The 14,911-nt window shown below is 37.1% G+C and overlaps 1 protein-coding gene across 6 annotated transcripts in view; it reads right to left on the reverse strand.

Annotated features, from left to right (window-relative positions):
• TMTC3 (transmembrane O-mannosyltransferase targeting cadherins 3) overlaps positions 1-14,911 on the reverse strand; it is a gene marked incomplete at its 5' end in the record, with an annotated part of 314,399 nt that overhangs the window by 261,080 nt on the left and 38,408 nt on the right. For all 6 annotated transcript variants that reach the window (XR_013830631.1, XR_013830632.1, XM_079938133.1 and 3 more), the window contains 2 exons: positions 6,978-7,089; positions 8,546-8,666. Coding sequence is in view for 4 of the 6 variants with exons in the window: in XM_079938133.1 (XP_079794259.1) it covers positions 6,978-7,089; positions 8,546-8,666 (233 nt within the window). The remainder of the gene's footprint in view (positions 1-6,977; positions 7,090-8,545; positions 8,667-14,911) is intronic.

Genomic DNA, 14,911 nt, shown 5'->3' on the forward strand with positions numbered 1-14,911 from the left:
CATTCCCATATAATTTAATTAAAACTTTTAAAAAGGTTGTCTTAATATCAAATCCTCAGCAAATTTATTCAGGGATAGAAAAATATAAAATTAAAATAAAAAAGATATGAGGGTTCATTGTACACTAGTTTTAAGATATACTTCCCAGTAAATATTTGAAAGCTTTGGAATAAAGATAGAAAGAAGGGAGATCTTAAATTAGACAAATTTTACTCAACATGAATCTCTAACAGACATGACAAGGTTTCAAATTATGATTACTACTTGCCTGTGACACCAATGATGATTTTGCAGTTGTGGAATAGTTCTCTGCCTGCAACTCCCAGGACACATAGGGGCCAAGCATATATATTTTAGGCATTCCTCTAGGAGGAGAGTAACAGTCCTAAGATCTTGCTAAATTATGTTTCAGGTTGGCAATTGTGTGCACTGTACAAAAACTGTTAGATGCCATATGGGTTTAGTTAGAGAATTAGGGAACAGGATTGGGGGAAAGAGGTTTATTTCTTGTTTTTAGACATATTGCTGAATCTCATGGGGTCTCAGGAGGCGGTCAAGCCAAAAAAAAAAAAAGAAAAGAAGAGGAAAAAAGGCCCAATACTGGCAGCAATTCAGAATACTTGTGTAGCTTTGAAAAATTCAGATACCTTACCCTACCCAGCTCAATCAAAACAGAATCTTCAGGAATAGGATTGCAAAAATGTTTTAAAAAAGTTTCAGAGGCAATACTGATGTAGATCCAAGGTTGAAATACATTGCATTACCAAGAGTATATAGAGTTTTTGCTCTTATACAGCTCTTTAAAAAAAAACTTTTTTATTGAAGTATAGTTGAATTACAGCATTGTGTTAATTACTGCTGTACAGCAAAGTGACTCAGTTATACATATATACATTCTTTTTCCTATTCTTTTCCATTATGGTTTATCACAGGATATCGAATATAGTTCCCTGTGCTATATACAATAGGACCTTGTTTATCTAAGCTCTTTTTTTTTAAACATCAGATAAATCTATACCACTTACTACAGAGATCAGAAAGTTACCCAGAAAAAACTAAGGGTATATAGAACCTGAAAAAATTATTTATACAGTAAAAATTTAATCTAAGAAAAGAACAAACTGAAAGTTTAAGTAAATAAAAGTGAAATTATGTCAGGTAAGTATTTAAAATGTTACTGAAAAGAGCCCCAACCAACCTTAGAAAAGAGGTTATCCATTAGGATGAAAGACAAGGCAAATTACTATCTACTAATCAGGTTCTTAGAACTATGGCAAGGAGATACTCTCATCAGTGAAGACTACAGACACTAGAGTAAGGCACCCTTACTTTCTCAAAGAACAAAGATAGCAATCAGATAGCATTTAGCGTCAAAAAAACCTACACAACACAGCAAATAAAATGAAACAATTTTTAAAATAAGTTACAAAGTTTAAGATTCTAGGAGGAAACAGCATTACTGGTAAGGTAAATCTATATTCGAAAAAAAAAAAGGTAAGAAAGCAGGCAAGATATAAAAATCAATTACATTTGAATGACTAAAAAGCTACAGAATTTCAAAAAACAATCTTGCTATTATGAGTGCACTATCCAAACCAACAGCAGCCTGAATCTAGCAGTCTGTCTTTAATTCAATGTAAACGAGGACTGGCAAATATCAGGCAACTCTGTGCCTAATAATTCTTCAGCCACCAACAGTGAAGTTAAGTATTGTCACACTGATGGCCCAGGCATATGTGTTGCTTTCCAGTTATTTCCTACTCACAAATTTGTCAATTTATTTAAAAAGATATATTTATAAATATCTGGAAACTCCTGAAAACTCTAAAAATCATTTCTACCTTGATGGCATCAAAGTTGAACTAGAAATCCATGATTATTTTCGTTTCAAAGATTTGAAGTTAGATAAAAATGAAATCATTGATTTTAAGGCAAAAATTAACCTTGGAGAAATCTGGTGTTTCTCGAGAAAAACCTACCCTCGTCTTATAAAGGTGTTTACGGAAACTGTAATTCAATTTACAAAAATTTTATCTTGTGAATTGATTTTTTAAAAAAACTTGTAACCTTGATAAAAGAGGCAGGAATGTACAGTGGAGAAAGGACAGCCTCTTCAATAAGTGATGCTGGGAAAACTGGACAGGTACATGTAAAAGTATGAGACTAGATCACTCCCTAACACCATACACAAAAATAAGTTCAAAATGGATTAAAGACCTAAATGTAAGGCCAGAAACTATCAAACTCTTAGAGGAAAACATAGGTAGAACACTCTATGACATAAATCACAGCAAGATCCTTTTTGACCCACCTCCCAGAGAAATGGAAATAAAAACAAAAATAAACAAATGGGACCTAATAAAACTTCAAAGCTTTTGCACAGCAAAGGAAACCATAAACAAGACCAAAAGACAACCCTCAGAATGGGAGAAAATATTTGCAAATGAAGCAACTGACAAAGGATTAATCTCCAAAATTTATAAGCAGCTCATCCAACTCAGTAACAAAAAAACAACCAACCCAATCCAAAAATGGGCAGAAGACCTAAATAGACATTTCTCCAAAGAAGATATACAGACTGCCAACAAACACATGAAAGAATGCCCAACTTCATTAATCATTAGAGAAATGCAAATCAAAACTACAATGAGATATCATCTCACACCAGTCAGAATGGCCATCATCAAAAAATCTAGAAACAATAAATGCTGGAGAGGGTGTGGAGAAAAGGGAACCCTCTTGCACTGTTGGTGGGAATGTAAATTGATACAGCCACTGTGGAGAACAGTATGGAGGTTCCTTAAAAAACTACAAATAGAACTACAGTATGACCCAGCAATCCCACTACTGGGCATATACCCTGAGAAAACCATAATTCAAAAAGAGTCATGTACCACAATGTTCACTGCAGCTCTATTTACAATAGCCCAGAGATGGAAACAACCTAAGTGCCCATCGTCGGATGAATGGATGAAGAAGATGTGGCACGTATATACAATGGAATATTACTCAGCCATAAAAAGAAATGAAATTGAGCTATTTGTAATGAGGTGGATAGACCTAGAGTCTGTCATACAGAGTGAAGCAAGTCAGAAAGAGAAAGACAAATACCGTATGCTAACACATATATATGGAATTTAAGAAAAAAAAAAATGTCATGAAGAACCTAGGGGTAAGACAGGAATAAAGACACAGACCTACGAGAGAATGGACTTGAGGATATGGGGAGGGGGAAGGGTAAGCTGTGACAAAGCGAGAGAGAGGCATGGACATATATACACTACCAAACATAAGGTAGATAGCTAGTGGGAAGCAGCCGCATAGCACAGGGAGATCAGCTCGGTGCTTTGTGACCACCTGGAGGGGTGGGATAGGGAGGGTGGGAGGGAGGGAGACGCAAGAGGGAAGAGATATGGGAACATATGTATATGTATAACTGATTCACTTTGTTATAAAGCAGAAACTAACACACCATTGTAAAGCAATTATACTCCAATAAAGCTGTAAAAAAAATAATAAAAATAAAACAAAAAAAACTTGTAACCCAAAACAAACAAAAGACTGTAATCAACTGTTTGTCTAACATGTCATTCATGTTGCCTGGTCAGCGACCATTGTATAGTTTATATTCTTATTCTGGCTAAGCAAAAAAAGCCTTCAGACTGAATGTCTTTTTTTTTTTTAAGCTACTTTAAATGTTAAGAATCTCTGCTCTCTGTGATCCTCTACTGTTCTAGGATTTTAAATACCATCTATATGCTTGTTACTTCAAATTTTTATCTCTAGTCCTGACCATTCCCCTTATCTTCAGACTTATAGTTCTATCTCCATCTGTATATCTAACAGGGACAAAAAAGACTCTTGATTTCCTTCCCTACATGTCGTTTTAGCTGTCAAAGCTATCTATGAAGAACACAGCTGAAAAACACAGAATGAGCCAAGAAGTCTCTGAATGACAAATTCAATTTTTCCAAGATTATGTACTTTTTCATAATAAATTGTAATAAAATGATTTGCCTGTTTTCCTAGCCCACTGTTTATTAGAGACTGCAATTTTGAAAGTATGGTAGGTAAGTCATACTAACTAAAGGAGATAGGTTCAAGTAAGTATCTTTTTTTTTTTTTGCGGTATGCGGGCCTCTCACTGTCGTGGCCTCTCCCGTTGCGGAGCACAGGCTCCGGATATGCTGGCTCAGCGGCCATGGCTCACGGGCCCAGCCGCTCCGCGGCATGTGGGATCTTCCCGGACTGGGGCACGAACCCGTGTCCCCTGCATCGGCAGGCGGACTCTCAACCACTGCGCCACCAGGGAAGCCCCAAGTAAGTATCTTAAAAACAGCCAAAAGTGACAACTGACAACGAGAGGAAAAATGATTTTAAACCAAACATCCACAATCACACCCACCCACCAACACGATTTCATTTTGTCCTGACAATACAATGAGATAGAAATTACTGTCCCAACTTAGAAATGGGAAAGATAGGGCTGAAGGGGCCTAAATATCATCTTCTAAGTCTCCAGGTCCCTGTGTGTCTGACATAAAGATGACGTTGCTTCTCTTTTTAAAAACTCCCAGAATGAACCTAAAAGGCTTCAGAAAGCAATGAATTGAAACTGCCACAGTTAGTGACCACTGACTGTGTGTTAAGACTATGCTAGATGACCCAGGGACTATGAAGATGAATCAGATGTTCATGCTGCCCCTAGGAAGCTCCTCAGTTTAAATACATAGATATTTTAAATAAATACTTTAAACGAACATTTAAATAACAAATATCACAGAAAAGATACAAAAGTTGTAAGGAGTCTTAAAGAGGAGAAATATTTGCTTCTAACTGGAAAGATAGGAGGGTTTTTTTGTTTTGTTTAGAAAAGAAGCCATGTGAGATGGGTTGCAAAAGATCGGTAGGGTGTGGTAGGTGGATGGGAAGGAAAGGAGAAGGGAGGAATTCTAGGCTCAAGAAAGAACACGAAAAAATGCAAAGAGGTGAGGAAGCTCATGACATGTATCCTAGATTTCAAGAAAAACTAAACTACATGAAGAGCCAGGAGAGATAAAATTGGCAAGATAGCTAGACCATCAGTTATATATTTCTACAACATTCTCTAACAGGAATTTGGCTTTGCCTTGGGGACACTGGCAGCTTTTCCAAGTGGTGACTGTGGTCTTTTTCTTATCTCTTGCAACACTGGGCCTGGAGTTAGGTGTCCTCCTTGATCCTTACCACTTCCAGACCTCTGTAATTCCTTAAAATCACTCAACTCTGAATTTCAGATCATTAAACTCTATTATCCACTACCCTTCCTTATTGCAGTCACCGATCTCATATATAGCTCCTGGTTCCTTGTTCTTTCCAACATCACACAGTTGTCAAAATTCTTAGTAATTTCAAAATCTATATAGATGTATCTTCCAATAGTTGCCTTGATATCCTTCCTTCCAATAATTTTCACCTCCATTCTCCTTTAACTAGTCAGTTCAATGGCCACAGTCATATCTAGTCGAAATACAGGGGGCACTGCCCACCACTCCCCACCCCTCCAAGTATATTTAGAAATGTGTGTGTGGGGAAGTACTTTTTGGTCATCATACTGAATGGAAAGTAATGACTGTACTTGGTAGGTGGTGGCCACGTTTGGTACATATCCTGGAACACTGAAAACTAAAAATGCTCTAGCTAGACCTTACTTAGACACCAACAATTTTTCAGATCTATAAACAACTGATCTGATCACCTTTTCCTCATCTTTCATCCTCTCTCACATCCCTTCATAACCAGCTTAGGTTGTGTCTCAATATTCCCTTATCCCTTTGTTTAGTAATACACATCTGACAAAATTCTAATCCTGTTTAACCAAATTCTCCATGCCTGTACCACTGCACTTATAAAGTAGTGGGAGAAAACTTTTAACCACATCAACTGGTTTAATTGTAATTAAGTATTGCTAAGCTCAAGTAGGGTGTTAGAGCTGCTTGACAGTCATACCATATTTTCCTACTCTACACATTTTCCTAGATCTTTGTTTCTCAACACGTGATTCATGGACTAAGTATCACCTAGGAACTTACTAGAAATGCAGAAATTCAAGCCCTACTCTAAATCTCTATATATCAGAACATGAACCATATGATCTCCAGGTGATTTACAGGTACATTAAAGTTTGTGAAGCTATGTCCTAGATGATTACTTCAGACCCTCTCCTGGTCTTAGATTTCCAGCACTTCCTCTCCATTCCCCACACTCTACTATTGATTTTACTTTCTGTTTCACTGAGAAAACAGAAGCAAACAAAGGACAACTTCCAGAAGCTGTTCATCTATTATTCACCTGCCTATATCATGTCTCTACACTCTGCTTTCCCTGTTAACATAGGTTAACTATTGGTTCAGTTGACTGAATGAAATCCTCACCCTGAGCACTAGATCCTATTTATCTATTCCCATCTGTTCAAGGACATTGACCCAGTACTTCGGTTCCCCACCTTGAATTATTATTTTTCCCACCTTCAATGGATTAGTCACACACATGCTTTGTTTCTCTCACCTTAAAACAAAACCCCTAAAATTCCCAAAAAACAAAAAAAAAACATCATCCTACTATCCTCTCTTGACCCCATACTCGGCACCAACATTTCTTATCAACACCCTTTAAAAGAGTTTTTAGTATCAACTGTCTCCAATTATTCTTCTCCCACTCTCTTAAACTCACTATCAAGCTTTTGCATCTATCCCTTCACTAAAACTGCTCATCAATGCCACCCAACAACTCTGTTTAAAAAAGACTCCTTAAATGTCTGATATAAATAGCCCTAACATAAAATCCATTTCAGAAATAAGCCAGCACCAAACACTGTACCATTCCAGTCAGTTGGAATAAAGCTTGAAAATAAACTCTACCTATTTTCCACAAATATAATCATGTTTTTAAAAAGAAAATAAACTACCACAATAGCTTTATTAGTTAATAATGCTTACCTGGCTGAACATGGGTAGCCTGTAAGAAGTATTTCAAAGCTCTCTCAAAGTTCTTTTCATTTTCCAGAGCATGACCCACATTATTCCATAATTTGGCATTATTTTTATTTACCTTAAATATGGAAGTACAGATAGAAATTAGTTAAATTAAAAAAAATGAGTCTAATTAACACAGATTTTGTTTGGTATACTATTAGGAATGGAGTACTCCATAGAAATGTCCATGAACAGATGAAGTGGGTAAAAAGGTACAAACTTCTAGCTTTAAGATAAGTAAGGTCTGAGGATGTAATGTACAGCATGGTGACTATAGTTAACAATACTGTAACTATATGAGGTAATGGATGTTAACTTATTCTGGTAGTCATTTTATACACACACACACACACACATGCATATAATCATTATATTGTACACCTTAAAGACAAAGTTATATGTCAATTATATCTCAATAAAACTGGAAAATAATCATTCCGATTTCTTCCAGAAAAAACATGTGTATATATATGTGTCTATGTATGTATACATACAACTCCAATTAACATGGATATCTGTTTGGTATATTATTAGGAATGGAGTGTTCCATGGAGATGAGGAAGAAGTCAAAAGAACACTGCTTCATGAAGTTTACCCTCTCCTCCCTTTCAACATTAAAATACTAAAACGACAGTTTATCTACTTTACATGTTAAAATTTTACTAAAACTTTTATTTCATCAAAACATAGAACTGTTTGAAAACTCCTGCTCTATTATTTATGTTCTTTTGGGAAAGACAGAATTTGAACAAGTGAATATGTTTAAACACTGCACTGATGACTTATTTTGAGGCTCGACATAAAGCTATTTATGTAGTCTATTATGGTAATGGGAACCCTGGCGAGCACAGAAACAGCCAAAAGGAAGTTAAGAATTCAGAGATTTGAAGACAGGGAGCATCTGAAAAAAAATCACTGCTTATAACTTTTGCAGAAAGCAAATTTTGTGACTTATTCTCATTTATGCTGCCCATTCTATAAAAATGCAGTATCACTCCTTTCTGTCAGTTCCTATCTTTCCTACAGTATTATAACCATTGGTTATTCTCCATATGGAAGGGCACCATTTTTTGCCATGTATTTTATTTCATTCAATCTAAGATGCCATCAATTATAAGGCTCACCATTATTTTAGGTACCATTAAGAAAGAAAAAAGGTCACTAATTAATTGTAAAATGCCTTTTACTGTAAGATTTATTCTGATTTCAGAGATGTTAAAAGGTTTAAATAAATAAAAAGGTACACCTTAAGAACCAATGAAACAAAAGCATTCATATTTAAACATTTTATCATTTGAGTGTCTAACAACGGTATAGCATTTGTGCAATTATTCACATATGCTCTAGACATACACCTAAGCACTAGTCAGGGCACTAGTTATGGTATATATTATACAAAGAAAAAATTCTTTTTATTAATTTTGTGGTGAAGTACTTAACATTGACAGTTAACTGCCTAGTTAAAAGTTAAAACACTGTATCAGGGATGGCTATAAGAAATAATTGATGACATATTCTGAATAATACTTTACCTTCAAGGCTGACATAAACAGCGTATATTCAGACTCCCAATCCCAATTTCTATGGAGTGTTTTTAAGGCATGAGTGAGTATCACCATAGACAGACAAACCCAGGATAACTTTTTTAATACACTATTTAAGAAAAAAAAAAGCAGAACAAAAGAAACATTGTCTACATCACCAAAACAGAGGTAAGAAATATGCTAAATATCTCTAAATGTAATGTTTGAATTTATTCTAAAGATTAGGGATTGTTCTAATAATCATACAACTTGAGAGGGAACAACACCGAAAAAATTAAATATTATGAACACTTATACACTTATACTTCACTCTTCAATTACATTAAATATTTCAATATTTGCCTTTATTTGAAAAATTTTGTTTTGATTTAATGACAAAAAATTGATAAAACCAATTTTTAATTGTGAATTTTTATATTTAGAGTTCTTTTGTACCATTTACCTATAACTTCCATATTAGTAGTGTTTATAAAGGGTCAATCTTATCCCCGGCTATATTTAAAAACATTATTGTTTTACAATAAACACCACAGATTATCACGGTATTCTTGAAGAATTTTACACTTTAAAGTAGAATTATTTATTAAAAGTCATAGTAAAATTAACTCGATGAAATAGATGTAAATTACTTATATAGCTTTAGGTTAATCATTTGGGACTGAATTTCTCAGTTAAAAATGATGGTTATGCAGAGATCAGTTCAAGATGGCAGAGTAGAAGGATGTGCTCTCACCCCCTCTTGTGAGAACACTGGAATCACAACTAACTGCTGAACAATCACAAACAGGAAGACACTGGAAGTCACCAAAAAAGACACCCCATATCCAAAGACAAATGAGAAGCCAATGAGACAGTGGGGGGGGCGCGATCACAATAAAATCAAATCTCATAACTGCTGGGTAGGTGACTCACAAACTGGAGAATACTTATACCACAGAAGTCCACCCACTGGAGAGAAGGTTCTAAGCCCCACGTCAGGCTTCCCAACCTGGGGATCCAACAACGGGAAAGGAATTCCTAGAGCATCAGACTTTGAAGGTTAGTGGGATTTGACTGAAGGACTCCGACACGACTGAGGGAAACAGACACTCTACTCTTGGAGGGCACATACGAAGTAGTGTGTGCACTGGGACACAGGGGAAGGAGGAGTGACCCCATAGGAGACTGAACCAGACCTATCTGCTAGTGCTGGAGGGTCTCCTGCAGAGGCAGGGTGAGGCTGTGGCTCACCGTGAGCACAAGGACACTGGCAGCAGAAGTTCTGGGAAGTACCCCTTGGCGGGAGACCTCCATTACCGCCATTACCCAACCAAAGAGCTGAGTAGGCTCCAGTGTTGGGTGGCCTCAGGCCAAACAACCAACAGGGAGGAAATCCAGCACCACCAATCAGTAGAGAAGCAGATTAAAGTTTTACTGAACTCTACCCATCACCAGCCTCTCCCATCAGGAAACTTGCAAAGCCTCTGAGACAGCCTCATCCACCAGAAGCAAGAAAAACTACAATCCTACAGCCTGTGGAACAAAAACCACATTCACAGAAAGACAAAATGAAAAGGCAGAGGGCTATGTACCAGATGAAGGAACAAGATAAAACCCCAGAAAAACAACTAAATGAAGTGGAGATAGGCAACCTTCCAGAAAAAGAATTCAGAATAATGATAGTGAAGATGATCCAGGACCTCGGAAAAAGAATGGAGGCAAAGATCAAGAAGATGCAAGAAATGTTTAACAAAGACCTAGAAGAATTAAAGAACAAGCAAACAGAGATGAACAATACAATAACTGAAATGAAAACTACACTAGAAGGAATCAATAGCAGAATAACTGAGGCAGAAGTACGGATAAGTGACCTGGAAGACAGAATGGTGGAATTCACTGCTGTGGAGCAGAATAAAGAAAAAGGAATGAAAAGAAATGAAGACAGCCTAAGAGACCTCTGGGACAACATTAAACACAACAACATTCGCATTACAGGGGTGCCAGAAGGAGAAGAGAGAGAGAAGGGACCTGAGAAAATATCTGAAGAGATTATAGTCGAAAAATTCCCTAACATGGGAAAGAAAATAGCCACCCAAGTCCAGGAAGCGCAGAGTCCCATACAGGATAAACCCAAGGAGACACAAGACGAGAGACATATTAATCAAATTGGCAAAAATTAAAGACAAAGAAAAATTACTGAAAGCGGGAAGGGAAAAACAACAAATAACATATACGGGAACTCCCATAAGTTTAAGAGCTGATTTCTGAGCAGAAACTCTACAAGCCAGAGGGGAGTGGCATGATATACTTAAAGTGATGAAAGGGAAAAACCTACAACCAAGATTACTCTACCCAGCAAGGATCTCATTCAGATTCCATGGAGAAATCAAAAGCTTTACAGACAAGCAATGGCTAAGAGAACTCAGCACCACCAAACCAGCTCTACAACAAATGCTAAAGGAACTTCTCTAAGTGGGAAACACAAGAGAAGAAAAGGACCAACAAAAACAAACCCCCCAAAATTAAGAAAATGGTAATAGGAAAATACATATCGATAATTATCTTAAACGTGAATGGATTAAATGCTGCAACCAAAAGACATAGGCCTGCTGAATGGATACAAAAACAAGACCCATATATATGCCGTCTACAAGAGACCCACTTCAGACCTAGGGACACATACAGACTGAAAGTGAGGGGATGGAAAAAGATATTCCATGTAAATGGAAATCAAAAGAAAGCTGGAGTAGCAATACTCATATCAGACAAAATACTTTAAAATGAAGAATGTTACAAGAGGCAAGGAAGGACACCACATAATGATCAAGGGACGAATCCAAGAAGAGGATATAACAATTAGAAATATACATGCACCCAACATAGGAGCACCTCAATACATAAGGAAACTGCTAACAGCTATAAAAGAGGAAATCAACAGTAACACAGTAATAGAGGGGGACTTTAACACCTCACTTCACCAATGGACAGATCATCCAAACAAAATTAATAAGGAAACACAAGCTTTAAATGACACAATAGATCAGACAGATTTAATTGATATTTATAGGACATTCCATCCAAAAGCAGCAGATTACACATTCTTCTCAAGTGTGCATGGAACATTCTCCAGGATAGATCACATCTTGGGTCACAAATCAAGCCTCAGTAAATTTAAGAAAATTGAAACCATATCAAGCATGTTTTCTCACGACAGCGTTATGAGATTAGAAATGAATTACAGGGGAAAAAAACGTAAAAAACACAAACACATGGAGGCCAAACAATATGTTACTATATAACCAAGAGATCACTGAAGAAATCAAAGAGGAAATCAAAAAATAACTAGAGTCAAATGACAATGAAAACAGGATGACCCAAAAACTACAGGATGCAGCAAAAGCTGTCTAAGAGGGAAGTTTATAGCAATGCAAGCCTACCTCAAGAAACAAGAAAAATCTCAAATAAATAATCTAACCTTACACTTAAAGGAACTAGAGAAAGAAGAACAAACAAAATCCAAACTTAGCAGAAGGAAAGAAATCATAAAGACCAGAGCAAAAATAAATGAAATAGAAACAAAGAAAACAATAGCAAAGATCAATAAAGCTAAATCTGGTTCTTTGAGAAGATAAACAAAATTGATAAACCATTAGCCAGACTCATCAAGAAAAGGAGGGAGGGCTTCCCAGGTGGCGCAGTGGTTGAGAGTCCACCTGCCGATGCAAGGGACACGGGTTCGTGCCCCAGTCCGGGAAGATCCCACATGCCGCGGAGCGGCTGGGCCCGTGAGCCACGGCCGCTGAGCCTGGGCGTCCGCAGCCTGTGCTCCGCAACAGGAGAGGCCACAACAGTGAGAGGCCCGCGTACCGCAAAAAAAAAAAAAAAAAAGAAAAAGAGGGAGAGGACTCAAATCAATAAAATTAGACATGAAAAAGGAGAAGTTACAACAGACACCAAAGAAATACAAAGCATCCTACGAGACAACTACAAGCAACTCTATGCCAATAAAATGGACAACCTGGAAGAAATGGACAAATTCATAGGAAGGTATAACCTTCCAAGACTGAACCAGGAAGAAATAGAAAATATGAACAGACCAATCACAAGTAATAAAATTGAAACTGTGATTAAAAATCTTCCAACAAACAGAAGTCCAGGACCAGATGGCTTCACAGGTGAATTCTATCAAACATTTAGAGAAGAGCTAACACCCAACCTTCTCAAACTCTTCCAAAAAATTGCAGAGGAAGGAACACTGCCAAACTCATTCTATGAGGCCACCATCACCCTGATACCAAAACCAAAGATACTACTAAAAAAGAAAATTACGGGCCAATATCACTGATGAATATAAATGCAAAAACCTTCAACAAAATACTAGCAAACAAAATCCAACAACACATTAAAAGGATCACACACCATGATCAAGTGGGATATATCCCAGAGATGCAAGGATTCTTCAATATATGCAAATCAATCAATGTGATACACCATATTAACAAATTGAAGAAAACCATATGATCATCTCAATAGATGTAGAAAAAGCATTTGACAAAATTCAACACCCCATTTATGATAAAAACGCTCCAGAAAGTGGGCACAGAGGGAACCTACCTCAACATCATAAAGGCCATATACGACAAACCCACAGCAAACATCATTCTCAATGGTGAAAACCTGAAAGCATTTCCTGCAAGACCAGGAACAAGACAAGGATGTCCCCTCTCACCACTATATTCAACATAGTTTTGGAAGTCCTAGCCACGGCAATCAGAGAAGAAAAAGAATAAAAGGAATACAAATTGGAAAAGACGAAGTAAAACTGTCACTGTTTGCAGATGACATGATACTATACATAGAGAATCCTAAAGATGCCACCAGAAGACTACAAGAGCTAATCAATGAATTTGGTAAAGTTGCAGGACACAAAATTAATGCACAGAAATCTCTTGTATTCTGATACACTAATGATGAAAAATCTGAAAGAGAAATTAAGGAAACAATCCCATTTACCACTGCAACAAAAAGAATACAACACCTAGGAATAAACCTACCTAGGGAGACAAAAGACTCATATTCAGAAGACTATAAGACACTGATGAAAGAAATTAAAGATGATACCAACAGATGGAGAGATATACCATGTTCTTGGATTGGAAGAATCAATATTGTGAAAATGACTATACTATCCAAAGCAATCTACAGATTCAATGCAATCCCTATCAAATTACCATTGGCATTTTTTACTAGAACTAGAACAAAAAAATCTTAAAATTTATATGGAGACACAAAAGATGCTGAATAGCCACAGCAGTCCTGAGGGAAAAAAACAGAGCTGGAGGAATCAGACTCCCTGACTTCAGACTATTCTACAAAGCTACAGTAATCAAGACAATATGGTTATGGCACAAAAACAGAAATATAGATCAATGGAACAGGACAGAAAGCCCAGAGATAAATCCACGCACCTAGGGTCAACTAATCTATGACAAAGGATGCAAGAATATACAATGGAGAAAAGACAGCCTCTTCAATAAGTGGTGCTGGGAAAACTGGACAGCTACATGTAAAAGAGTGAAATTAGAACACTCCCTAACACCATACACAAAAATAAACTCAAAATGGATTAGAGGGCTTCCATGGTGGCGCAGTGGTTGAGAGTCCGCCTGCCGATGCAGGGGACACAGGTTCATGGCCCGGTCCGGAAGGATCCCACATGCCGCAGAGTGGCTGGGCCCGTGAGCCATGGCCGCTGAGCCTGCGTGTCCGGAGCCTGTGCTCCACGACAGGAGAGGCCACAACAGTGAGAGGCCCGCAAAAAAAAAAAAAAAAAAAAATGGATTCGAGACCTAAATGTGAGACCGGACACTATAAAACTCTTAGAGGAAAACATAGGAAGAACACTCTTTGTCATAAATCACAGCAAGATCTTTTTTGATCCACCTCCTAGAGTAATGGCAATAAAAACAACAATAAACAAATGGGACCTAATGAAACTTCAAAGCTTTTGCACAGCAAAGGAAACCATAAACAAGATGCACATACAACCCTCAAAATGGGAGAAAATATTTGCAAATGAATCAACGGACAAAGGATTAATCTCCAGAATATATAAACAGTTCATGCAGCTCAATATTAAAAAACCAAACAACCCAATCCAAAAATGGGCAGAACACCTAAATAGACATTTCTCCAAAAAAGACATACAGATGGCCAAGAAGCACATGAAAAGCTGTTCAACATCACAAATTATTAGAGAAATGCAAATCAAAACTACAATGAGGTATCACCGCACACCAGTTAGAATGGGCATCATCAGAAAAGCTAAAAACAAGAAATGCTGGAGAGGGTGTGGAGAAAAGGGAACCCTCTTAC

The sequence above is a fragment of the Stenella coeruleoalba genome (genome assembly GCF_951394435.1).
Source record: "Stenella coeruleoalba genome assembly, chromosome: 11".
Lineage (NCBI taxonomy): Eukaryota > Metazoa > Chordata > Mammalia > Artiodactyla > Delphinidae > Stenella > Stenella coeruleoalba.